The sequence below is a fragment of the Cydia splendana genome, chromosome 7 (genome assembly GCF_910591565.1).
Source record: "Cydia splendana chromosome 7, ilCydSple1.2, whole genome shotgun sequence".
NCBI lineage: Eukaryota > Metazoa > Arthropoda > Insecta > Lepidoptera > Tortricidae > Cydia > Cydia splendana.
The window spans coordinates 17,732,109-17,758,787 of NC_085966.1; the positions used below are offsets into that span (position 1 = coordinate 17,732,109).

General features: G+C 39.9%; 1 protein-coding gene across 2 annotated transcripts in view; it reads right to left on the minus strand.

The window, feature by feature from the left end:
• Positions 1-26,679, minus strand: part of LOC134792409 (uncharacterized) — a 729,291-nt gene that overhangs the window by 328,829 nt on the left and 373,783 nt on the right. Inside the window, exon 2 of one of the 2 annotated variants that reach the window (XM_063763702.1) lies at positions 4,709-4,814. In XM_063763702.1, coding sequence (XP_063619772.1) covers positions 4,709-4,805 — 97 coding nt within the window. In that variant the 5' untranslated portion in view covers positions 4,806-4,814. Of the gene's footprint in view, positions 1-4,708; positions 5,001-26,679 lie in introns of those variants that run through there. The other variant, XM_063763703.1, reaches the window with a different exon arrangement.

The following is a 26,679-nucleotide window of genomic DNA, read 5'->3' on the forward strand; positions in this document are numbered from 1 at the left end:
ACGCTGTTACGTAGACAAAAACGACCATCATATCTGTAATGGACCAACAGTCTGAGCTCATTATAGTTAGTTTTACGGGTCATTTTCCTAAAATCGACTTCAATTGTAACTAATTTGGTTACCTAAACCCAAAAATTTTCAGCCACATCTGGCCTTCCACCCCTGAGGATAACTGGGTCTTCGGAATTACTTGTTTGCTTACGATATTTTCCTTGCATCACATTCTATTTACGACGTATGTATTTCCGTTTAGCCAAACTGCCTTATCAATTTTACCAGGTTTTCAATTTGCCTAGCCATTAATCAACTTTAATGTCGCTCTAGCCTCACCGATAATAAATCAGGCTTGTAATAATCAATGCAGCAACGACAAAGATCATTTACGCATTGCATCTTATTCACTTATCATTTATCCTTCTATCATTAATCTTATTATACTATTATATGTGAGTGTGACAGTTTGGGGGATAAGGGGGTGCATTTAGTACGAAAGTACTAAGGGGGGAGTGGGGCGCAGATTGACGACTCAGGGCTAGCAAAAATCTATGAATTATTCCATAAAATAAATTTCGCGAATGTATTAACGCCACAGCCTGATGGCTTCTCTACACGATGGGCCAGCGCCGGCCACTCCAAGGGACGCAGCCATGCGGTAGAATGAGATAGCAATATCACTTGCTCCCTCTAACGCATAAATGCGTCCCTTGGAGTGGCCGGCGCTGGCCCATCGTGTAGAGGAGCCATGACAGGCGGTTTGGTGCAACCGGCCCTCATACGACAAGGTCACGGCTAGTAAAGCTTAAATGTTAACATAATTTATATCTACAAGTAAGCAATTAAGTGATGGAAGCAAAGAACCCAAAAAATAATTTAAGACTTCGAACACTACTTATTAATAGCATATCTACTTAATTCCAAAACAGTTTGCCTCAGCTGTTTACTAGTTTCAAGTATAACTTGATCCTGAAATGAATAACAAGCGTATGACATGAGAGTTCAGGCTTATACTGTTTCTATATAAGCTATTAAGAATATGATCCCCGTTGAATGACAAGGACGACTGGTGCATACACCGTCTGCGCAGACGCAGATCAATCCGTCTTGTTTTTGTTTTAAGAGCACTAGGACAACTCAGACGACCATTGTTCCTTACAGTATAGTGTATTAAACAATTATTACACGAAGTACCCGCCAAAACTATACCTAGACAAAAATATGTCTGACTTCATTTTTATTGAACGTCAAAAGTAGTGATTAAGCTCTTCTCTGTGTACGATAAGGAAGAAACCTGACTGTCCTTCTCTGTTCTCAGGTGCAGACATCAAAATACTTGACATTGCCAAATTTGTGACAACTTGTTTGGCGAAACCGCCATTAAAATAGAAGAAAAGAAGAAGGATCCTGAATTTTTAGTCATGTTTCTTGCATTCTTTTCGAGGACGATTTTTTCTGCTCCATACTGAACCAAGGTTTGAAATCACGATCTTTCACCACACACATATGAATAACAATTAAATTTAACAGGTTAATATTGATTGTGTTAAAAGGCGTGAATAATTATGATTTCACGGTAGATTTGCGACTTGATAGAGTTAGACCAAGAAAAGTCTGCAGAGGTTTTGACAGCACACGCAGTGCAGTAGGGCTAATATGATCGGCTTTTTATCATTTGTCTGCCTGTCACGTTCTAACAACTATGAAAGTGCGAAAGTGACGCATGACATGACAAGTGATAAAAATGCGATCATGCTATCCTTGCTGGTGTTATTTTAAACGTCAAACTTCTATGAAATTATGACGTAAGTATAAATAACACTGGAACTGCGTGCGCTGTCAAGATCTCTGCAGACTTTTTTTGGTCTAACTCTAGATTTGTAGAAGAGGTCATCCGGACATACGAAAGCAGATTGCCCGAGTCAAAACGGAGACCTTGGATAACGCTTCGGTTAATATTAATTAATAGACGGCACTAGTGAGAAATGTAAACCAATGAAGTCACAATATTCACAATGTACATATTGGAAATTCTTTTCAATACTTGCACCGACCTTTATATAATAATTATAATAAACCTTTAAAATATGTTAATCATTTAATACAATGATGTTTTTAAATGACGCCGACGGCTATTTAAACAAGTGCTTAGGTTCTATTTAACTTTAAATTGTTTCATATTATAAGCAATGCCATTATCGGATGCGGTGACGCAATTCTATAAATTTTGGTTGCTCGTGACATTGCAAATATTGTGACATGGCCATATTGTCCATCTCTTTATGACTTAATAATGCATTATCAAAATCAAAACAATTGGAATTAGTTATGTAATTATTCAGTCATTCAACTCCATTCTATTTGCCTCTTAAGAGTCGTAACTGTCGTAAGTCATCTGGTAGAAATCGCTTATAGTGTTAATACCGCCTGTTGCCACCTTTATTTACATTGTAAATGTGTTTCTGTTTCTGTTTTGTCACCACATATTATAGCATATTTAAGAAGGTCTTCTTCTTCTTCTTCTTCCTTCCCTTATGCCACCTGTGGGGTCGGGTCTCCTTGACAATTTGCGCCAGAGTGGTGGGTTCGAACCCAGAACTTCTGGGTTGTCTGTTCTTCGATGTTCAGGTTCTTCAGGTCGTTTCTAATATTGGACCACCACGTGGATTCTGGCCTGCCTCTTCCTCTAGGGCGTTCAGGAATGTTTAGCGCAATGTTTACAATATGGTAATTTCCTCTAGTTCGAGTGTGGCCGTACAATCGTAAAAACGAGATTCAAGGAGTTTGTCTGGAATTGGAGCCACTTTGAAACTTCCTCCAGAATATTTAAGTAGGTATCTACTTATTAAAAAATCTTCATTTTCTTCAGACTGTTCAATTTTCATCGCGATATTCGCGATGTTATCGCAGCCATACATATCAATAGACAACTCTTGTTGCCTCATTTGTTAATAGCAGACGGCACAACTCATTATCTAACAAATTTGCCTTAATCGATATTCATTAAGTCCTAAGTAATTAATTAATGCATTTAGCTTCATTTCGTGATTTGGAGCGTGTAGCACGAACGATTTGCATTCCCGTATTGTGTAAGGTGAAATGAAGAAAATTATTGATTTTCTGAAAATTCTTTAGTTTTAATCATAAAGAGATCAATCGCCTTTATTTTGACGGCACTTTACGGCATCATTTGGTCATTCTTGCAAATCAATCTTTACCAATATACCAATTGTCTCTTTAAAAATAATATTTTTATGAAGATATTACCATGTTAACTAGCAATTCTAAATGAATTAACTGAAACCTCAAAATGATAACGGATAACGGATGTAGGCATGAAAATTACGACTATGCTATACATACATAATGCATATGCATATCCTGTTTTCCCCATAGGCGGGGTTTTCCACACAATCAGTTTGTTTCAGAAGAAAGTTCCGTAAATATTGTTAGCGAAGAGAAAACGACTGTTTGAACAAAATATTTGGTACATTTCGCGCGGCGAGTAGGTACAAAGTCGCTCGACTATGTAAATGAATTAACAGAGAGGCGTAGATACCTACAGAGATTTAAAAAAAGTATGATATTCTTTTGATATTAATCCAAGTGCATATAGCTTGCACTCGCATATTTGTTTGAGAATGATGCACTACGTTAATGTCGAATCGATATCTTATTTTACTAATCGCAATTCGCCTCTGAGAGAAAACCGCCAACCGACGTTGCGTGATGCTCTAACACCTGCGATTTAGCGCTTAACATAGCCGCCGTCTGTGCATTTGAATGTCATTCAATTGTGTACCATGTTCTTATGCAATAAAGTGCACTTTTGAACTAGTTTCTAAAGGCAGATACGGTAGATAAGTCTTGGTATTGCGATTGCAGCACGCTTGTTTCAGTCGCCCGTTAACTCCTAAAATGCGCCGAATTCATATTTACTTAAGTACATTGTTCTTAAAGGTCAAGATCGTTGTATCGTTGCTATTAACATGTTTCATCAGCAACAGCACGATAATTCGCATGTTTTGTTCTCTTTTGCTTATCAAAATAGGCGAACGCCTAGTAGTTAAACTGTTAAATAGCACAAAATTCTAAAGTAAACTTGGAACTTATAGAAGTTAAATGTTTGACGTTTGTTTACTTACAGAGATTGACCTTCAATTAAATCTGATGTAAGATAAAACAGCTCCCTGTAAGACATTATTTACTTACTTACTTTTCCTTTTAGCTGTTGTGCCTAAACTTCGCCTTGGTCATTGGTCCTCTTAGTCATAATCTTAGTTATAATATTTTTAAAGAAAAATGTCGTAACGCAGCAGTTTTTATCAGGCTCTTTAATTGTTAATAATTATTGAATTATCTAATGTAGCATGGTCAATACGTATAATTTACTTCAAATTTGGAACCACAAGCTTACTTCTGCGAAGTTCTTTCTAATGCTAAAAAAAACGAACTTTAGTCTTGCCAATTTTGCTTTTATCTATAGGTATCATCAATTTTTAAAGGCACTGATAGCAACTGCAATATTTGTTTTCAGTAGTTACCAATCACCAACTTGTAGGGATAGCTACTGAAAATTCTACACTTTTAAAACCTAAGATTCTTAAGACCCAGAAGCCAGTCGATTGTTATCATTAACCAACGCTTTCTTAAACAAACAGTTTCATTGTGAATGCCTTCCGATTGTTCGATACGAAGACATTTCTAGACATACCTGTGTCTTGCGCATTCTGCAAATGATGTATGTGATGCAGGTGCGCATAGTAATGGTGGTGGTGCAGGATGCATTCCAGGTCGGTGCAATTCAACATTGTCACAGGCTAGCTGCACTTTCACAATAACACAAGCACGATATCGATGTCACATCACGTTATCTTCACAGATAGGACACACATGGGTGTTTGGCGCCGCAGAGTCTGCGACGGCCACTATCGCTGCATGACTTGTTTACTTTCCAACTCGAACATCAGGCACTGCGGTGTTTCGATAAGTCGATAAGTGTTCGCGCGGTGAACGGGCGGCGCGCGCGCAAGTTGACGTGCGCGTGAGTACTGACTGCGCGAGCGGCTACCACCACTCCCAGGCTCCCGGCCTCGACACTTGCCCATGCCCAAGTCTATCGCGCCACCTCTTGCCCTCAGGGTGCAGCGTCAACGTCCGTTATCTTGAATTTGTCCTGACAAATAAAATTATTGTCAATTGTCAACCGACAGAACGGTTCGTGCTTTATCTTAATGTCGACTCCTTTTATCACAGTAAATACTTATATGCAATATCAAGGAATGACTCGTTGTCTCGACTAAATGCTAAAGACGTGACGAGGTTTGAGGCGATATTCTACATTGTTACTGATACGTCGGCAACATTGCTTAGTCAATCGCAATGTTTTACTTATGACCACTTGACCTTATTATGACTAATCCCCCGAGTCCCCGGCAGTTAAGGCCCAAATTACACCCATTTTGGCTTTTCACATCACATTTCTTTTAAAATATTGTGATGACCGGTTTTAGGAATGGTTTCTCAAACATAATTAAAATACAATACAGTTCATAATTCATAATGTAGTCGATTCACCTCTGTGTCGATATTATTAAAGTCTATCACTGCAGTTCGCAACATGTAAGTAGGTACACATGACGAGCTTCGCGGAAAAGATGGAAAAAATAAACAGACAAAATATAAGCGCCACAAGGCCGGAGGACTTGCTCGCCATGAAAATGCTTTAGTAACTGACTTTCAACTGCACTTAGCGGAGCATGTAGATGTAGCATTTGTTTGCGGGTCAAAGTTTAGTAGCTAACTCTGCGCTGCATTTTAGGTGGCGAAGTGTCACTATAAACGCCATAGTTTAGGTTTAAGGCCCATTACATATATCATACCATGACCGTGCTGTGAACATATCAGGCAAGGAATGTAACGCCATATATACGGACTATCTTTCTGGCAAGAGCGATCAACACGTATGCTCACCGTTTCGCCGCCTGCACGCACCGTTCCGGCAATGCCGTGCACGGAGCATTTCGGCACCGTCCACTGGCAAAATATCCTCGCCGACAATTTTTGACGGTCCGTGCATGGCACGCGATGACGTGACGGTGTTGGTCGGTGACGGAACGGGCTAGTGGGCTTAGTCTCATTCTTTTTAATACAATTTTTTTTTGTTTGACACGTTATTACTACGGTCCTGGTATGATACAGTGTAGTGGGCAGAAACCTTTAAGGTGGCACTTTCACACTGTTACTGTGCAAAGGAAGCTTGGTCCGATTCTAACTGGAGAACACGTAAACGCGACGCGACATGCGACTGCTACTTGTATCTTTGTTCTTGTACCAATGTGGATGTGAACTAGTCGATAAATTCGTAGGTCTTTCCCAGGTAGGTTTTTCCATTGAATTGTCAAATCAGAAGAAAATGTTGTTAGGCGTAGGTACGGTACGAGTACCTACGTATTATATGTATGTACCTAATAAGGTGCGAGGCGCACTCGCGTAACGAATTTATAGGTTCTAAGTTCCATTCATCCGTATTTGGGTCAATTTTCAAATAGGCGTTTTTTGCTGTCCCACGGCTATAACTCGAAGTCCATAGGACTAAAAGACTGGGTATGTATATATTTTCATCCAATGTATTGTGAACTTTAAATATAATGTACAAATACAACTGTACCTTAAATATTGTTTGTTTCTGACAAAATCGCATTTGAAGTTCCAAAAACGGCGAAATTTGCCGTTTTTTGCGTGTCCCAGTGGCGGCACACACCCAATAAAAAAATCATAACTTTGAATGTAGGCAACGTATTATGAATAACTTTATATTTTTATAGAGCATTTTCTAGAGAATGGATTTAATAATTTCGATAATTTTATGCGTTATTTAATAAAACAAGGGAAGCCTTTTTATCTTAAAGATACCCCCCAAAATTTTCTTTGTCTATTAAATAACGGTTAATTTAAATTTACGACGCAATAGTGCGGTTAGTTGGGCGTCGATCAACATCGAATGTGGACGTGGAAGCAGTTTTATTTATATAAAAACAGGCAAGAATCTCTTTCGATATATTTTGGTACAATTACAACGACATTTGTATGGACGCTTAAAATGTTGGTATACAGTCAAAAGAAAAATGTGTATTTTACAATAACAGTTACAAATACAGTGTTATAATATATCGTAAAATAAATAAGTGAATCGGTTATATTGTGTAGGAAATATCCCAAAAAAATATTATTGGCAACATTTGTATGGCGACATTTGTACGGCTATTTTGACCATATAAATGTCGATTGTGGTATACAAATGTCGATATACTGCCATACAAATGTCGAAAAGGTGCCATACAAATGTTGTCAGGGTCTTACAAATGCCACAAAAACAATAAATAGTGCCATAAAATGTTGATACTGCCATACAATGTCGAAAAAATGCTATATACATGTCAAAAACGCCTTACAAATGGCTAAATAGTGCCATACAAATGGTCGATATTTAAACGTCAATATCTAGCTAACTATAAAAAGTAGAGTGGTGCCTCGTACAGTATATTTTTTGTTGTTAAAAACCCTTTCTAAAGCGATGATTATAAATCTGATTTTCCAAAAATAAAAAATTGCCATACAAATGTCGAAAAAACACCCTCTTCAAAAATTGACCCATTTATGAAATCGTCGGGAAATATTTCTATTTCTTGACGTCATGATATACCTTTATACAGCGATTTAATGTTAATTCGGGCAATTACATGCGTCCTGCGTCGATCTATTGTTATCGGTTAGCTATTCAAGGATTAATATCGTGAACGGCAGCATTAATTGCAGTACCTGTTTCTTATTGTTTGCTGATGCATGAATATATAAGGGTCAAACAGATCACTGTGTTATGTCTTTCCTGTAGACATACACGAGAGTTAAGGGCTATAAAGGCTAATTTTCTTATTTAACCCTTATCCACGTGAAAAGGTCCTCCTTTTATTTAAAGAACTATGATAAAATCATTACTTACATGTCCACAAGCTGTTAACTATTGCCCACAGGAGAGAAAACTAGTGTGTTATCGCGAACAGTACATTTTTCTCTCCTGTGGGCAATAGTTAACAGCTTGTGGGCATGTAAGCAATGATTTTATCATAGTTCTCTAAATAAAAGGAGGACCTTTTCATGTGGATAAGGGTTAAATAAGAAAATTAGCCTTTATAGCCCTTAACTCTCGTGTATGTCTACAGGAAAGACATAACACAGTGATCTGTTTGACCCATAATGTGGATGAAAACGTTATTAAAATGGCTCCTATACTGAGATGTTGCGTCACAGTAACTTGAGAGCAATAGCATATAAACAGAACGAGAAGGGCATTATTGTGAGCAGGGTAGAAGAACGTGAGCCCACAATTTCGTCGACCTATAAAGAGGCAGGGATGGGTAAAATTAACTCAACCCCCACGATCCGCCCCCCCCCAACCCCACGGTATCAACCAGCCTGGGTTCCCTCACAGAGCCTCATGACCCCAAAAACCCACCAACAATTACCGGTCGGGGGTGACAGCAGTAGCCCGATGCTCGACAGAGCGCGCGCATTCCGCGCGCGCTTACTCGAGATCGAGGCCAGGCTCGCTGTCGCCGACGGTCGGCAGACGCTCCTCATACTGGATGAGTATGAGAGAGAGATGGCACATTTCAACGGCCAACGTCCCTCTTGCCCTTAATGGATAGCACAAACCAAAAAATAAAACCAAAATCGCTATCCATTGCCACTTTTAACGCGAATGGCATTAAGGGCAAGAAGGACGAGATAAAAACCTTCCTCGCAAAGAACAACATTGATCTCATACTCATTCAAGAAACATTCTTAAAGCCAGCGACACGATCCTTTGTGCTCCCGGGGTTCGCACAAGTCCGGAATGATAGAATAGACCGCAACCTCGGCGGCACAATGATCTTCTACAAGCGCCAGTTACACTGTATCCCCCTAGACCCTCCCCCCCTGCAAAACATCGAGGCCACAGTTTGCAGGATTTCCCCTCACGGCCACCAACAGATTACAATAGTTTCAGTATACCTATCCCCGAAGAAGGAGCTCCTACTAGAGGACATGAGGTTGCTTGCGGACTTGGGGCCTTCGGTCATACTGGCCGGAGACCTCAACTGCAAGCACACCTCGTGGAATTGTGTAGCCTCCAACAGGAACGGCAGCAGGCTCCATCACCACATGCTAAATGACAAAATTCCCTTCGACCTCATCTCACCACTTGAACCCACCCACTTCCCCAACATAGTCGCCCATAGACCGGATATCCTGGACATCACTTTGCTAAAAAACATCTCCCTCTCCCTCCACTCCATAACAGTACACCATGAGCTGGACTCGGACCACAGACCTGTCATCCTGAAACTAGGCCCAGACCCCAGCAACCCCCTAAGCACCAGAATCAAAACCGACTGGAGGAAGGTGGACTTAGGGCTTCAGAAGCCCCTCACCCACATTCCCACATCCCCCTCAATGACCAAGGCTCAAACAGAAGATGCTATAAATCTATACAGCAGTCACCTCTCCTCTGTCATCAGAGATGCCTCAGCAGAGGTGCCGGACGACGACTCTCGTCGCCGGCCCCTCCCTGACAGCTTGAGGAGACTGCTGGATAGAAAAAACACTGCCCTACGAGCCTACTCCCGATTTCCCTCGCCCGAGAACCGGCGGCTCCTGAGGGGCCTTCAAAGGCAAGTCAAGGAGGGCATCGCCGCTTTTCGGGCGAGTGAGTTCGACGAGCTCCTTGGAAATGTTTCGCCCAGCCACCAGGCCTACTGGAGGCTGGCGAAATATTTTAAGGCAGATTTAGTCACCACCATCCCCCCGCTCAATAGACCTGACCATCCCACACCCGCATTTGAGGACGAGGAGAAAGCTGAGTGCCTGGCCAAAAGTTTAGAAAATCAATGCTCCCCAAACACAAAACTAGTAGATCACAGCCACATCTCTCACGTCGAAACCAAAATAACAAACCTCCTGTCCTCCCCCCCAAAAGACCCCCCCATCCGCCCAGTCACCCTTGAAGATCTCACATATCACATCAGACAACTGAGACCCAGGAAAGCACCAGGCCCCGATGGCATCCCAAACAGACTTATTAAAATGCTTCCTGTGTCTCACATCGATGTGATATGTGACATCTTCAATTCTGCTCTCACTAATAGCCACTTCCCGGGGCCATGGAAAACAGCAACGGTCATAGGTATCCCCAAACCGGGGAAACCTAGGACCGAACCATCCTCCTACAGACCAATCAGCCTGCTGAGCACCCTGGGGAAGCTCTTCGAGAAAGTCGTCCTGGCTCGAATCCAGACCTGGTGTCATGAGGAGGATATCCTCATACAGGAGCAGTTTGGGTTCCGATCCAGACACTCCTGCGTACACCAGGTCCACAGGATTGTCGAGCACATCCTGGACGGCTTTTCTCGGTTGGGGGGCCTAAAGACCGGGGCGATATTTCTAGACGTGGCGAAGGCCTTCGACAGGGTCTGGCATTCTGGTCTGGTGTATAAACTACACCAACTAGGCATGCCAGACCGTCTCCTACATCTCGTGGGAGACTTTCTGTCGAACCGCCAATTCCGCTACCGCATAGAAAAATCGCTATCGGCCCCGCACCCCATCCGAGCAGGGGTTCCCCAGGGATCAGCACTATCCCCAATTCTCTACTCCCTCTTCACTAACGACATCCCCAACACACCCCCAGTACAGCTAGCTTTATTTGCCGACGACACGGCCATTTTCTATACTCACACCACCCTCTCCGCGATCTACAAGAAACTCCAGATCGCCATCGCTTCCCTCGGGGAGTGGTGTAAGCTCTGGAGGATCGAGGTAAATCCGGAGAAGAGTGCAGCCATTCTTTTCCACCCAACCGCCACTACTACACCCGACATGCCAAACTTCACACTACACGACACACCCATCCCATACGACACCAAGGTAAAATACCTCGGGGTCACGCTAGACCAAAGACTCACATTCAGACCACACATAAATAATGTAAAAGCCAAGGCCCAGTTTGTCACTGGCAGACTGGGTCCCATGATCAGTAAAAACAGTAAATTATCTATTAAAAACAAACTCCACCTTTACAAAACTGTTATAAGACCTATTTTCTCTTATGCCTGCCCCACTTTCACATTCCTAGGGGAATTAAGACTCCAGCCACTACAAACGATGCAGAATAAACTTCTAAGACGATTCTTAAAAGCGCCCTGGTACTCACGCAACACCGATAACCATTTCCAATCTCAGATCCCCACAGTATACGAATTTCTTCGAAAAGCCTCCCGCCACTATTTTGACAACGCCCCTCACCACCCAAACCCCCTTGTCCAACAAGCTATCAACTACCAAACCTACCCAAAACCAGACCCACCTAAAGATATACGACCCGCTCCCCCCCCCCCGGCGCCCCCTACAAAACGACAGCGAGACGGAGGACGCCCTCGCACCTACCCCTACCCTCGCACCAACTGACGGACCATCAAGAATGACAAGACGAAAACCAAAGGGCAGCGCGGTTCGCCGCCCAAAGGACGTACTAAATGACACGACAGACTACATAACTCAAACGATCAACATTTGGACCAGACAGAGACAGGACATGACAAATGACACAACGTTAGACGTACACACTCGACCTCGTCACCGCCGACGAGGTCGACCACCGCGAGTCACAGATACACTCCACCACGACACGTCGCTACTCGGTGCATCCGCACCGAGTAGCTGAAAATACACTACACTCCACATTTGCTAAAAGACAGATAGGTAATTATTGATACACACTACCTCACAACGCCCACGCGCTGCTGAGTGCCGCGATTCTCAAACCATAGTTTATCATCGGTTCGGGAGGCCCAAAAATAGGAGCCCTCCCAATCGTAGCCAGGACCTCCAGCTAAATTCGCAAGAATGCTGTAGCGAACAGTTCAAAAAAAAAAAAAAAAAAAAAAAAAAATTAACTCAACAGGCTAATATATTTATGATGTAAAGACACTTAAACAGAAAATAACGATAATTTTGAACTGAAAGATGCTATTTAAAGTCTAATTTACTTACTGCTAAATACCTAAATATAAACGGTGACTACCTACTTAGTGAAGACAAGAGGCACCACCTTTACAAGTAAATCTGTACCTATTTACCCATGGATGTAAGTAAAAAGAGGTAGATATGGTACCAGGCGCACGATCGTGAGCCATCAAATATAGGTTCCGGAACCTATATTTAGTTAGTCGTATGGGTGACGCCAACCTGTCAAGTTGTCAAAATCGTTGGATCAAATTTTAGTTTTGTCAACTATGAACGTCACACGTCTACATAAATAAAAGGTCATTGTATTTACCATAAAGGTCAAGTCACGGAACTCATCAAAACAGAATACTTCACTTGATTAAGACTGTATTGTTGTTCTTGTCATAGTTTTTGCCAGGTTCATCGGCATCAATAGACTTATTTTTTACAGGTACCAACTTATGTTTGTTATAGGAGTAGGTACTTACTTATTTATAAAATATTTGATGTGCGTATGAAAGTTTTTGCGACTGACCTATATTATGAATCTTTTCAATTTCAATTATTTTTTACTTTATTCAGATGAAGTTACTCGTACTGTCAGTTTTCTGGATATCATTTCGTTTGCCACTCCACCGGCGGTAGCATAGTCGCGTTTTTATCGCCTGTCACCATGCCTGTCACGTTCTAACAAATGTGTACTGTGTGAAAGTGACACATGACGCGATAAGATGGTTGGCGTTATACACGTGATAAAATAACCGCCACTTTTCAACACCGTGTGATTGTAAGAGACAAATAATTATCATTATATGTCATTATCACGCTGTCACGATGACAAGTACCTACCACCATTATGTCTGCACAGTTGGTCTAAGATTATCGCGCCTTTATCATTTATCACCGCGGCCATCACTTTCTAACAAGTATGGAAAGGACCAGTAAGAAGCGAGAGTGACGCATGTCACAATAGATGATAAAATGATGATAAAATAAGAATACGATGTCTAAATTATACGACGTCAATAAATTGACGAAAGATACAAATAACCAGTAACAAAAAATGGATAATAGCCAAGTTTCCGTTCCGTGCAAAGTGCATCAGCAGTTTCCTCAAGAAGATCTCACAAATAAGTTAGGTAACCGTCATCTTATTATGTAACATTTACTGTATTGATTCGCGCACATTTCCGGTACATAGTCATGATCACGATCATGAATGAATATTTGAATAATAACACGCAATCATTACCTCCGTGAGGTTCCCAGCCTTTGGAGGTTAAATGAAATCAGCGCTGTTGCGACTTGACAACAGGATAAAGGCTTGGCCACACACAGAGCGCGACGCAGCGCCGCGTCCGCGCCGCGTGATGCCGACGCGAAGCCTGGTCAAACAGGGCGCGCGCCGATCGCGCCGGCCTCACGCTCTCAACACGCCCTCAGGGCGCGCGTGAACGCGGCGCGGCCGCGCGGGAACGCGGCGCACCGCTCGCTGCCTAACGTCCGATCCTACTGATGTGACCTTGCGCGACGCGGCGGGCCGCCGCGTTCGCTCGGCGCAGCGCTGCGAACGCGCCGCGCGGACGCAAGGGGCCGCGCGGCGCGGGGCGCGACAGAAGCGGGGCGTGATACCGGCGGGACGCAGTCTGTTTGACGTCGGTAACCTGTTAGCATGTGCCGCGGTCGCGCGGCGTGGACGCGGCGCGGACGCGGCGCTGCGTCGCGCTCTGTATGTGGCCAAGCCTTAAAATTAAATCATCATGTCAGGCAACGTTAGAATTACTTAATTGATCTTTAGGGCTAAGATGGTCGGCTCTTTATCATTTGTCACCATACCTGTCACGTTCTAACAAATATATAAGTGCGAAAGTGATGCATGGCATGACAGGTGATAAAAATGCGACCATGATACCGCTTCTGATTTGCTTTAGGTACTCGCCATAATATGACTAACTTGGTAATGGTTTAGTCTTCTCATTTCTTTTATTGATTTTATTTTCTTTTCCTTTTGTAAGAATTTGATATGTTTTCTGAAAGAGCTACGTATTTGTATAAAGTTATGTACTCACTGAGTATAATTGCATGAATTCTATAGTAATTTAAATTGTATTTTTCTTAATTACTCGTAATGCATGTTAATTATAAGATGTAATAATGTTTTGAAAAGATGTGTCCCGCCGAGTTTGTTGCCGGTCCCATATTGCGATACCCTCCTCCAATTGAGGGGGGATTTAAATCTTCTCGGGGCAGAGGTGTACGGTTGGAGCCGGTAAAGGTTTATTTGACGTTTATAAGCGCATTGTAATATGCCTACTTGAATAAACTATTTTTTATCTTTATCTTTTATCTTATTGTTTATGGGTGAGATCTATTTAAATTAAAATAAATACCTACATGTGCAGATCGAGTGCTTGTTAAGACAGAACTTTATATATTTGAACACATTATCACCACGTTTGTAAAAAATGGCATTGTCAATTCTAAAATTTCGTAGTGAAAATACCAAATGGGTATGGACGTGAATTTTGTAAGTAATTTTTTTATCATGCAGAATGCATAACTATAGAGAGCAGCGGCGGTAGCACGGTCACATTTTTATCGCTTGTCACCATGCCTGTCATGTTCTAACAAGTATGTAAGTGCGAAAGTGACGGGCATAGTGACAGGCGATAAAAATGGAAACATGTTGCGCCCGCAGTTTTTTCTACCCAAGCATGTATCACTGATATTTTCACTACATTTTGCAACGAACACGAACGGTTCAATAAATCATGTAAATGCTAATCTATAATGGTTTTGTCGGCTGCATAAGTAGTTAATTATTAGCAAATATTTAATAACTGGCTAAATACGGTTTGGCAGGCAAAAAACTGGCACTTAGCAAAAACGCGCATGGCTGGCCGCGTAGTATTAGGTCCTTACCTATGAAATTGGCGTTTTTGTTCATAGATATAAGTCTGATCCTAGTTTTTTTTTTTTACAAAAGTACATACACAATTACAATAAAACTACAGTGCACTCAATAAACAACGATTTTACATACAATTAATTGTTATTTTTTATTGTTAAGTGTTCAGAATTAAGCCTTGAAAATAGGTCTTTTCATGTGCTGTCGGTTCGAGTATTAAAATTACTTATATTTTTCTAATGGTACCAATTTTCAAGAAATGGAGATATTGAAAACATACCTTAAAGGTGTCAAAAATTACTGGAAAAATTTTGTTTGGTTTGAATTAGCCATCAAAAAAATATCCGCAAAATTAATTGTATGGAAATTCGTGTTTCGTTGAAATTCTCCGAACAAAACGCCAATTTCATAGGTAATGACCTAATATTATTATTGCTAGGCGAAGCGAGTTTTGGGTGATACAGAGTAGGTAAGTACCTAAAGCGACTTCAACATTCGAGCAGTAGTCAAAACACATGGCCCAATTCGAACAATGTTTATAAAATGTCACACCGATACGATACCGGTTTCTCAGTATCAAAAGTGACGTTTTTGGTTGAAGCAATGTCACTTTTGACACTGACTGATCAGTTTCGTATCGGTGTCTCATATTATGAGTATTGTTCGAGTTGGGCCTAGGGTTGCCAACTTTTTTTTGGTGGAATATAGTATTTTCCAGAATAAGGCATCAAAAATATAGTACATTTCAAAAAAATATAGTACTTTTAGACAAAATACTACTTACATAAACACACTACTTACTTACTTTTAGACAAACATGAGTGTAATATACGTTTAATCGGAAATATAGTATTTTAGCGTACTATATATTTTTCCAAAAGTATATAGTACAGAGAGCCAAAACTTGGGTTGGGCCGCACACAAACACCGCCGCATTATATATTTGTCAAGAGTAGGAGGTCACTACACATTAGATTCAATTTGACTTGATAAATGCTACGATATTCTATACAATTTTATATTAAAATTCAGGTAGGTTCTCGCGCATGAGAGGAGGCCTGTGCCCAGCAGTGGGACGTATATAGGCTGAAATTATTATTATTTTATAATTCAGGCACGGTATCATATAATATAGGGCGCACCCCAATGCTAAAGAAAATAACTTACTTACCTAGTACCTTACCTTACCTTACCTTACCTTTACCTTACCTTACCTTTACCTACCTTACCTACCTTTACCTAGTTTTACCTTTTGAAAGAATTTAGGAAAACAGGCTAGTACACCCTCAGTATTCATTAGAGGAATTAGTACCTGCATGGACTTATGTAGGTCGTATTGGAAACTGTTGGTAATTACGTAGAAAAACCGCCGTAGAATTGCAGACTCAATCACCATACGAATGCCTAGGCGTTTGAACATAGACCACCTCTAATAGACTTAGCAGTTACATACGACCTCCGACCTCCGATGCATATGTTTTCGTCTAGTCAGACCATTTTTTGGGGTTCTCGCGTTTATACTTGTGTAGATTATACTTGGTATCGTCAGGTGACAACCAAAACTCAGTAATTATCACTACAATTAATAGCCATAGAGAACCGTTACCTAAAATGAGGTTGATTTTTGTTAATTTATTTTTTATAATGAACACTTTAATTGGAATAGAATAATCATAATAAATAATAATACAAATTACGGGCACCAGGGGAGAGAGGGGTATATTTAATAATTAGTGAGATTTGGTTGTCACCTGCCGGTATATTAAACTGTATATTCACCTCAAATGATGGCTTAGATTTGTTCCATCTGGGACATGCAATCTGTACGTTCAAATTATAGTAGAAATGTGCCTGCGCATCCAATAAGAAGCATGCAGCAAAAACTCATCTCAGATTACATATGTGTGTCCCTTTCTAATGTGTAAAGTGAGAAGGGGATGGGAGATGAGTTAATTGGTGGTGATCGTGGTTGCAGGCAGGTGCGTCCTTTTACGGCGTTTCAACTAAATCGACTTTGACCAATGCGCTTCGGTCGTTACACTCGTCATTATAAACCTAAAGTTTCTGGAAACGTAAATTTTCTTGTTAAAGGGTTTACTATTTTTGTTTCTATTTTTTGGTGTATTTAGTTACTGACACCGATTGCGGATTTTAGTTGGCATCATAGAAATACTAAGGTTGGCATTGATGCATTTTCTAATAAAGCTTAAGTATATAATAAAGTACACCTATTTATGAATCTGAAACCGTCGGAAAGTCATCAATGAAACAACATGAAAATTCCCTATCTGCATTAGGCAGCAAAAGCCTAAACCCAGAAAACACCCCTGCTAACTAATGGGAAATATCTATATAGGCTAAAGATAATGCGAAACAAGAGCTTGTTTTCGATAAGATATAGATACTAAGTACATATTTTCTATTATTTCCTTCACAAGATTAAAAATCAGCGGGCGCAGCATGGTTCCATTTTTATCGCCTGTCACTATGCCCGTCACTTTCGCACTTACGTACTTGCTAGAACGTGACAGGTATGGTGACAAGCGATAAAAATGCTACCGCCGCAGGAAAAATATAGGAGGTTCAGAAAGAACGAATCGAATTTTGTACGAAAGTAATTATATCAGCGGTAAATCATCCAATTATGGTATGCTGAATTAATTTTGTCAGCTAATCGGTTACGGTTGACGCCGTACTAACAGAGTCACATTCACATTCTATGGGAAAACACATTTTCATAAGAATGTAGGTAACACTCATGACTATCTATAACTACAAGAAGATATTAAAAAACTACGGGCTATATAATAATAGTACATGTACTTACGACATCATATTTAAATGACAATGGATGTTCAAGTCGCATTTTATTTTGCCAACATTGCCAATGTTCTCAATAATAGTAGGTACATTACTGCAGACGCCGGGAAAGAAGAAGGGCTTGCCGGGTGAGTAGGTATAGACGGCCGACCGTAGGGAGTCCGAATAGTGATACGAAGCCGGTAAGACCATTTCACGGCTAGGCATGTATAGTGCTTTTCTCAAACATGCAATGAAATATAAATAAAAATTGATGATTATGATGATGATTGTTTCATGTCCTAATGTGATAGGTTGTTCAGTGTGTGTGGTTCTGAAGGGGAACGAAAATTTTATTATTTTTGCGGTACGACGTACGGTTTAGGAGATACAGTTATGGTTTATGGTACGATTTCTTTTTTTTTAATCTTTATAGGGCTGTATCTCCTAAACCGTGCATCGTAGCGCAAAAATAATCAAATTTTCGTTCCCCATTCAAAACGCCGAAGTAATATTTAAAACACGAAAAAGAAAAAAAAAGAAAGAAAAATGTTTGAAAAATGTATCTCCTAAACCGTGCGTCGTAGCGCAAAATTGTAATATTTCTTCCACCCAAACTAAAGGTTCCGCCACACAGGCGCATTTTGCGGGCGCGGCGGGCGCAGCGCGTGAGCGGGGCGCGCCGCAATTACATATAAAACGCACACGCCGCGCTCACGTCCCGCCCGGAAAACGCGCCTGTGTGACGGAACCTTAATTCTTCAGCGTCTGGTTTCGCGATGCATGCCGCATGATAATCATAATCGATACGTGCCCAATTCCCTGCCTCGGGGCGTATTTACATTCGTTTGATGGCTTTTGACGAGCCTTTGATAGACTCCAAGAATAGCTCGTTGGTATCCCGAGATTTGCAAGCATTCAATTGGTTATTTAATAATATCTTTATGTTTTACTGCAAATAATTGTCAGCTATAGTGTCCCGGACACGCAGAAGCGATGTCAGTTCATGTCCCACTCTATGTATATTTTTATTTCTCATGATCTGAAAGAGGGTCATTGTTGTTCTAAAAGGTGTGCAGAAAATGATACGTTTCTGCACTAGAGCATTTTACGTTCCAAGTACGACTATATTTTTTTTTACGATAAGCTATTGAAATTTGGATTTAAATGGATTTGTTATACAATTTCCATTCTGATATTTATCTCCCCGTTCCATAAATAACGATTCTTTTGCCTAAATTGTTATTTGAAACTACCCTCAAGATTTACTATAAAAATGTCTACGTTCTCATGTTTAAAATGCATCTTATTCGAAATGAAAAGTAGAGTGTTTAACTCGGGTGAAAGGCATCATTTCATCCCTTGGTTAACAATCTACTATTTATTGTCATTTCTTTTATTTGTAAGATCTCTTCCAATCAAACTAACTCTTCATTTTCTGGTATCTCGATGCATGCCGCATCTTAATCGTTATCGTTACACGATACGCGCCCAATTCCCTGCCTCGGGGCGTATTTATAGTTCGTTTGATGGCTTTTGGCGAGCCTTTGTACTTCCAGGAATAACTCGTTAAGGATCGGAAAGTCAATAAGGGTTGCTATTCGGTATCTGACTAAAACAAAGATCAAACGTTATACAAAAATAATATATGTAACAAGATTTCTGCATCCTTAAATGCCAAATACTGCTAAATTTCATAGTTCTAGGTCAATAGAAAGTACCCTGTAAATTTTGATTTTTCTTGAGTGTTGAAATATACGTTTTTGCGGTATAAACGGCCGTATCTTTTTTTACACCAACTTAAAAAAATTATTTTTTCTCTGCTTCAAGGGACTGTAGACCTGAGTATATGGTTTTCATTTCTTTCGATTCCTCCAAGCGTTCCCAAGATAAAGGGTATTGACAGGCGGACCACAAAGTGACCCTATAATGGTTCCGTTTTTTTCCTTTTAAGGTACGGAACCCTATAAGGGAGCCAAGTTAAATCTACTACTCATGCAACCGAAAAAAAAAATAGGTTTCAGTTTTTTTGTTTTGTTTGTTTGTGTCAAATTCTGTAAATAAACAGATAAGCAAATAAATGACGACAAAGACTACTTGGATTGGCTATTATTTATTAGGCCTAGATATTAATAAAAGTTAACTACCTTCCCATAATAAAGCATAGTCCTACTTATTATATAGATTAGATAAGATAGGAAAAACCAGGCTGCAGAATTCAATTACACTTGTTAAGTATAATACCTACCTACTGACAATTTTGAATAAATCACGACAGGTATTTACACAATTCAATTAAAAGCTAATTGGAAAAAACCTTTGCCACTTCGTGGTTTCCTACTATGTAAATGTAAGTCTGATATTGACTTAAATGGTCTTATAGCCGCACAAGTTAAAATTTAAAGCACCGACTAGTAATTTAATACAGGTAAGGTATGGAATTTTAGATTACGGAAATAAGAGGAATATTTAGTAACACAGACGAGTGAATAATAAACACTGTTAAGCTATGTTAAGTTGCGCTCGGAGTCTCAGCCTTGTTGTATATTTTCTGCTCTTAGGCGACGATTCCCCCTCTCTACTCTCTATACTACCAACTCTGCTCAACTCGGGCGTACTCTGGAGTACCAAGTGGCCGAAGGCCGTCTGGACGCCCTAGGTACCGCTGGAGAGACGAAGTGCAGAAAGACCTTAGCGAACTCGGCGCCTTCGACTGGAGAGAAACGGCTTTGGACAGAGTAGCATGGCGGTCTTTGGTGTCGGAGGCCAAGATCCACATCGGGTCGTTGCGCCACAGCAGTAAGTAAGTAGGCGAAGCTTCACTGAAGAAAAAAAAGATGTTGGTATATAGTAGTATACCCTATAATGGACACGGAACCAGTAATGGGACAAAAAAACACAATTCCTCTAAAATAAGTATATAAAAGTAGTTTATAAACACTGGATATATTTTTATCATAAATAAGAGTCCTAGAGCTGATTATGTTTGAATTTTTATTAAATTCGGTTAATTTTTGAGAAATGTGCGTCAACCCAAAAGTTGTCGTGCCACTGAAAAAAAATATCACTAAAAATTCTTAACAACTTCGCTAAGAGAGGTGAGTTAATTTATTAAATTTTAATTAATTAATACTTGATGAAAACTAGAATGTGTTTTGTTAATTGCATTTACCATGAGATAAGGTATACAACACACTATGTTGTGACTCCACAGATGTAAAAAAATAGTGGTATTTGGCCCAATCCCATTATAGGAGCTGTAAAACTGCATACCTCCTATGATGGGACAATTGACATAATGATGCTTGCCATGCCATAATTTCATGTTTTAAACAATACAGAAGTAAAATGTAGTTACGAAATATGTCAACCAGGAGGTATTCTCGGACTTAGGATAAATTAATATCGTTTTTCCAAACTTTTATTTAATTTGCGTTGTTAGTTAGTGTGGGTCAAATCTTGGTAGCTGAATTTGACCCACTTTTCGATTTCCGATTCAGTTGAAATTTTGTGTAAGTACGTAATTAAGTATGCAAATCGGATGATATTGCAATATTATGATAACATGGACTTGATCTGATGATGGAGATAGGAGGTGGCCATGGGAATTTTATCGCAATAAACCCTAACTAATTGTGTTTGGGTATATTAGAATTGTCTCGATGAATCTAATACAATAATAATTGGCTGTGGAAAGAAAAATACATTCAGCGATAAAAGCTTATACCAAAAATTGATTTTTTTGCCATAACTTATTCCCCATTTCAAAATTTTATACTGATAGAGCAATGTCCATTATAGAGGGCCCATTACTGGATCCACGTCCATTACCGGGGGCCCATTACTGAAGCTTTGGTGTCCATGACTGGAGAAAAAAAGCATAGTTTTAATTTGTTAATTATGTGGAAACTCATTGCAGTATCTTTGATACAACACGCCTAAAACATGAAAGGCGGATAGGACTTTCATCTTTTAACACGCTAAGCGGAAGACCATTTACATGTACAAGGGAAATATCATAAATACTCCAAATTTCCTCTTAAATGTCCCATGACTGGTGCTGTTACTATATACATATTTATGCTTATCTTAAATTTTGTGTTTAAAAAAAGTGCTGAATATAGTTAGGACAAGGTTATATATTAGCTTATCTTTATTTCATACCGTAATTTTAAGTATAGGACTGGTTGTCTTTATTTATATCTCATCTCTTGTACGATTAAAGTAACTGAATAAAAATCATGGCAATAAACGTGACAATAAAACAGATATTAACATATCGGCAATTAATGATCTCAGTGCGAATGCACGACTTCATTATTTAACGACCAATTAATCTCGCTTTAAATTAACTATAAGATTATGGAGCTCCACGCACAGAATAGGTATTTATACCTAGATTTTTAATTTCCATTTTCGTAACGATTTCTCTATCCTAGTGGGTGGACCCTGCCTGTGAAGTCGATGGTCCAGGCTTCAAATCCTGGTAAGGGCATTTATTCGTGTGATGAGCACGGATATTTGAATGGGTGATTCATATAATCGTTAGTCTTAGCACCCACAACACAAGCCTTATTGAGCCTACTGTGGGATAGTAAATTTGTGGAATAAAGTCCTATAATAATATTCAATATTTAATTTTACAGATGCATAAAAGATATTTATACAATCAGGGTTGGGCAGTATTTCAATTACATGTATTTGAAATACGTATTTGAAATACATTTTAGTATTTTGTATTTGTATTTCAAATACTACCTGGAAAAGTATTTTGTATTTGGTATTTCAAATACTGCACTCACATGTATTTTGTATTTTGTATTTCAAATACTTCAAGCTTCAAAATACATTTCTACAAAATACATTTTATTAAATTCTATGATCCTAAAATGGAACATTTTTTTTAATATAATGTACGACTTGTACGAGCGCAAATAGGTACATTGCGCGAGCTATTCTGCGTAGAAATTTTGCGTCAACAGCCAGGGGATAGAGTCATTGTAGTAGTTTCCGTCCATGCTCTAGTTTTCGACCACTTGACAGATTAGCATATAATATATTTCATTTTTAATTTACTATTTGCGAAATATATGTTTTATATGTAGACAGATATATTGTTTAGCTAAGGATTGAAATCAGTCCAAATTTGTTCAGCAATGTAGGTTTATATTCAAATTTCGTCAAGTGGACGAAAACTAGAGAAGGACGAAAACAAGCGCAATGACCCTATAAGTTTTTAGGAAAGGATATTCGTTAAAAAAAACTATATGATTAAACAAAAAAAAAAGAAAAGTATTTTGTATTTTGTATTTGAAATACATTATTTTAAACACTGTAATTTGTATTTTGTATTTCAAATACCAGTCACCAAAGTAGTTTGTATTTGGTATTTCAAATACTTTTAAAAATGTATTTTGTAATTTGTATTTGAAATACGTGGAAGCCAGTATTTTGCCCAACCCTGTATACAATAATGTGGATAGGTATAGTTACCTACCTCACAATAAAACACGGTTCTCATTCGATTTACGTACCTACTTATCTGAAGATTATAGATTGAGACTGCCAGTGGCGGATTTGCCCTAAGGCCAAGAAGGCCCGGGCCTAGGGCGGCAAGATATTAGGGGCGGCAAATTGTGACAAAAAATTCGCTGATGATAATAAGAAATAACTCAAAATGTAGTCAATATGATGGGTGCTGAGAAAGGGGCGGCTACAGGGCCTGGGGCCCAGGGCGGCAAAGACTGCAAATCCGTCACTGCATGGAGACTACGCCAGCGATACTGCTGCAGCGACGTTGCTGGGCGACTGCATGGCTCCGAGAAATGTCAATAATAAAGGACATTGACATTTCCTGCAGCAGTGCAGCCAGGCTGTAATTTCCTAATAGCGACTAGCGCATCTTGCACTATCCTACTAACCCGGGGTTAACCGGTTACCAACACCCGTTAACCCAGTGTCAATTTGTACTGGTAACCATGGTAACTCCAGGTATAACCGGTTAACCCCGGGTTAGTGGGATGGTGCAAGTAGCCCTAATGTTTTACACCTAAAATGAATTACCAAATTTGGAAAAAAGACAAATTGCCTGGACTCTTCATGATTGTGTGGAGAAGTTGGATTGTTAAGCCTTTAATACCTACTAGCAGAGACTGGCAAAAATTAGATAATTGACGTCTAGACTGTTGGAGCAGTAGGTAAAACTTATTTCATGTACTTATAAATATCGTAGAATCCGGAATATACCAATAGGAAGCGTTGAAATGATTAATGTGCTTACACAATCAATTTCCTATAATTGTTAACAACAATGCTTGTACCATCATCGATACATTTAACTAATCATTAGTAAACGTTATTGCAAAGAAATAAGGACTAACAATAGTCAATTGAGTGTTCATTATGTTGATGCGTAATTAATTAATGTAAATTAACGCACCTCTATCATGTACAAACAGCGACACTCTTAACTGTACATCGGTGGACCTTATGCCTTTTGTAATAAGGTCCACAATTTGTAAATTTATTACTAAGGGCCATTTGCACCAAACCGTGTGTCAACGCAATCGTAGTTCGCTAAAATGTATATATGAAATGTTTGGGTAAGAAGTGTGACAGTTTTACATGGGGTGACAGCTGCCGCCATGTTAACCGATGATTGGGAGTGGTACAACATGGCCTAAATATGTTTGAAAAATGTATCATCATTTCTCTATACATTAAAGAAAAATTAATGGAAACGGAGCACGTTTGTATACGGTATATCAATGGATAACCTAGCTCTACTACAATAACCTAGCACACGATGGTTAGAAATGTTAGAATTTATTTTCAGGTGATATGCCTTATGTGTCGGTGGCAAGAGGTTATCAAACCTGCGCTTTGCTGACGACATAGTCCTCTTCTCCCATACGTCATCACATCTGCAACAAATGCTGCAAGACCTCAGCACGGCGAGCCTTGAAGTTGGACTTACAATGAATAGAGCGAAAACTCAGTTGATGACCAATCAAGCTAAACATAGCATTGTGGTGGATGGGCAGGATATACAATATGTCGACGAGTACGTTTACTTGGGCCAGATAGCATCCTTCGAGAACAGGCGGTCTATAGAAATCGATAGACGTATCGAGAACGCCTGGAAGAGCTTCTGGTCCATGAAAGCGCTAATGAAGGGCGACCTTCCCTTGTGTCTTAAGCGCAAACTCCTTGACATGTGCATCCTACCCATCCTAACCTACGGTGCACAAACTTGGTCATTAACTGAGGCTCTAAAATCGAAACTCAAGGTTTGCCAGCGTGCGATGGAGCGTAGTATATTAGGTGTTCGCAGAACTGATCGGATCAGAAACACGGAACTACGCTCCAGAACTAGAGTTGTAGATGTAGGCGTCAAGACCGCTAAGCTTAAGTGGGACTGGGCTGGACATGTCTGCCGCATGCACCCAGAAAGGTGGGCCAAAATGGTTACTGAGTGGGACCCACGGAACACAATAGACGGTGCAGGCCGGAGTTTAGGCAGACCGAAAAGGAGATGGCGGGACGACTTGGACGCATTCTACCCCAAATGGTGGGAAAATGCCGATGACAGGGTCGAGTGGAAAAAACGAGGGGAGGCCTTTGCCCAGCAGTGGGACACCAAAGTAGGCTAGGAAAAAAAAAAATGCCTTATCGACAATCTACTTATTTAGTTCAAAATGTATGTGTGTACGAGTATATGTATGAAATGTATTAAAGTAATATAACCTAAATTCGCCCTGAGGTTACAAGTCACACGTCTACATACCAATCACCTACCGCCACGCCGCTTAGTAACTACATTGTGTAAAAAATTGCGTGTAAAAGTCAGACTTGAATCCTAAAATGTGTGTCGTAAAAATGCACTTCACGTCACGCAGTGTCAGAGAGAACAGATCGCATCACCAATGCACGTCTCTGTTTTCTTTCCTAACCTATGTAGAATGGTTCAAAGCAGGGATGTTACGGAGCTCCGGTTCCGTTTCCGTTAAGGCGGAACTTCCGTTTGGTTTTACACATCCGTTTCTGTTCCGGTTCCGTTATGTTTGAAACGGAAGTTATAACGGATGTCAATGCTTCGCGCGGCGGCGGCGGCGTACATCAAAAACAAACAGGTTCATACCAGTCATTCGCTCATCGCCCCGCTTGCCACGTGCTCGTGCTACACTAATTTGTTGTTTGTTTGTATACTTTGTTTTATTCGTGTTATTATAATTAAAATCGTATGTGTTCTGTTGTGTAATGACTAATGACTGTGTGTAGTGTGTGTGGTGAACACTAACAGTGTGTAAAAAAAAAGTTCGATTTGGAACTATTCTGATGAAGTTAGTGGGGACACGGCTAAGTGTAAACTTTGTCTGAAGGTTTATTCTAGAAAGGGGAAAACGACTACATCGTTAAAAAGACAGACTCCGATTCTGGTACCGGTTCCGTTTTCGGTTCTGTTTCCGTTTTCGGTTCCGTTTCCGTTTTCGGTTCCGTTAAACTAAATTGAAAACATCTGTTTCCGTTTTCGGTTCCGATAAAACCACATCCGTTACATCCCTGGTTCAAAGTCACAACATTTATTAGTTTCGTAGGTACCTAATTGCCCATATTTCCTGAGAATCATAATATAAATTCCTGTAAACTAACTTTTCTGGCAAATCCAAAAACAATATTGGCATCTGAAGCGTGGAAAATCCAGAAAAATTGTGCAACCAACTTGATAAGTAATAGGATGTAAAAATTTTCTTAGGAGTACGAGTATACTAACATCCTATGTAGATTGTAGGCAACTAACTTCTTGTTGTGAATTTCTTTAAACTAGCTAAATATTAACACGGCTAAGAATCCTTGCCAACGTAAATAGAAAGTGTTTCAGTTGTGTTTAGGATGTTTATAGATGTAATCCTAACTCTAAGATAACTTGTACA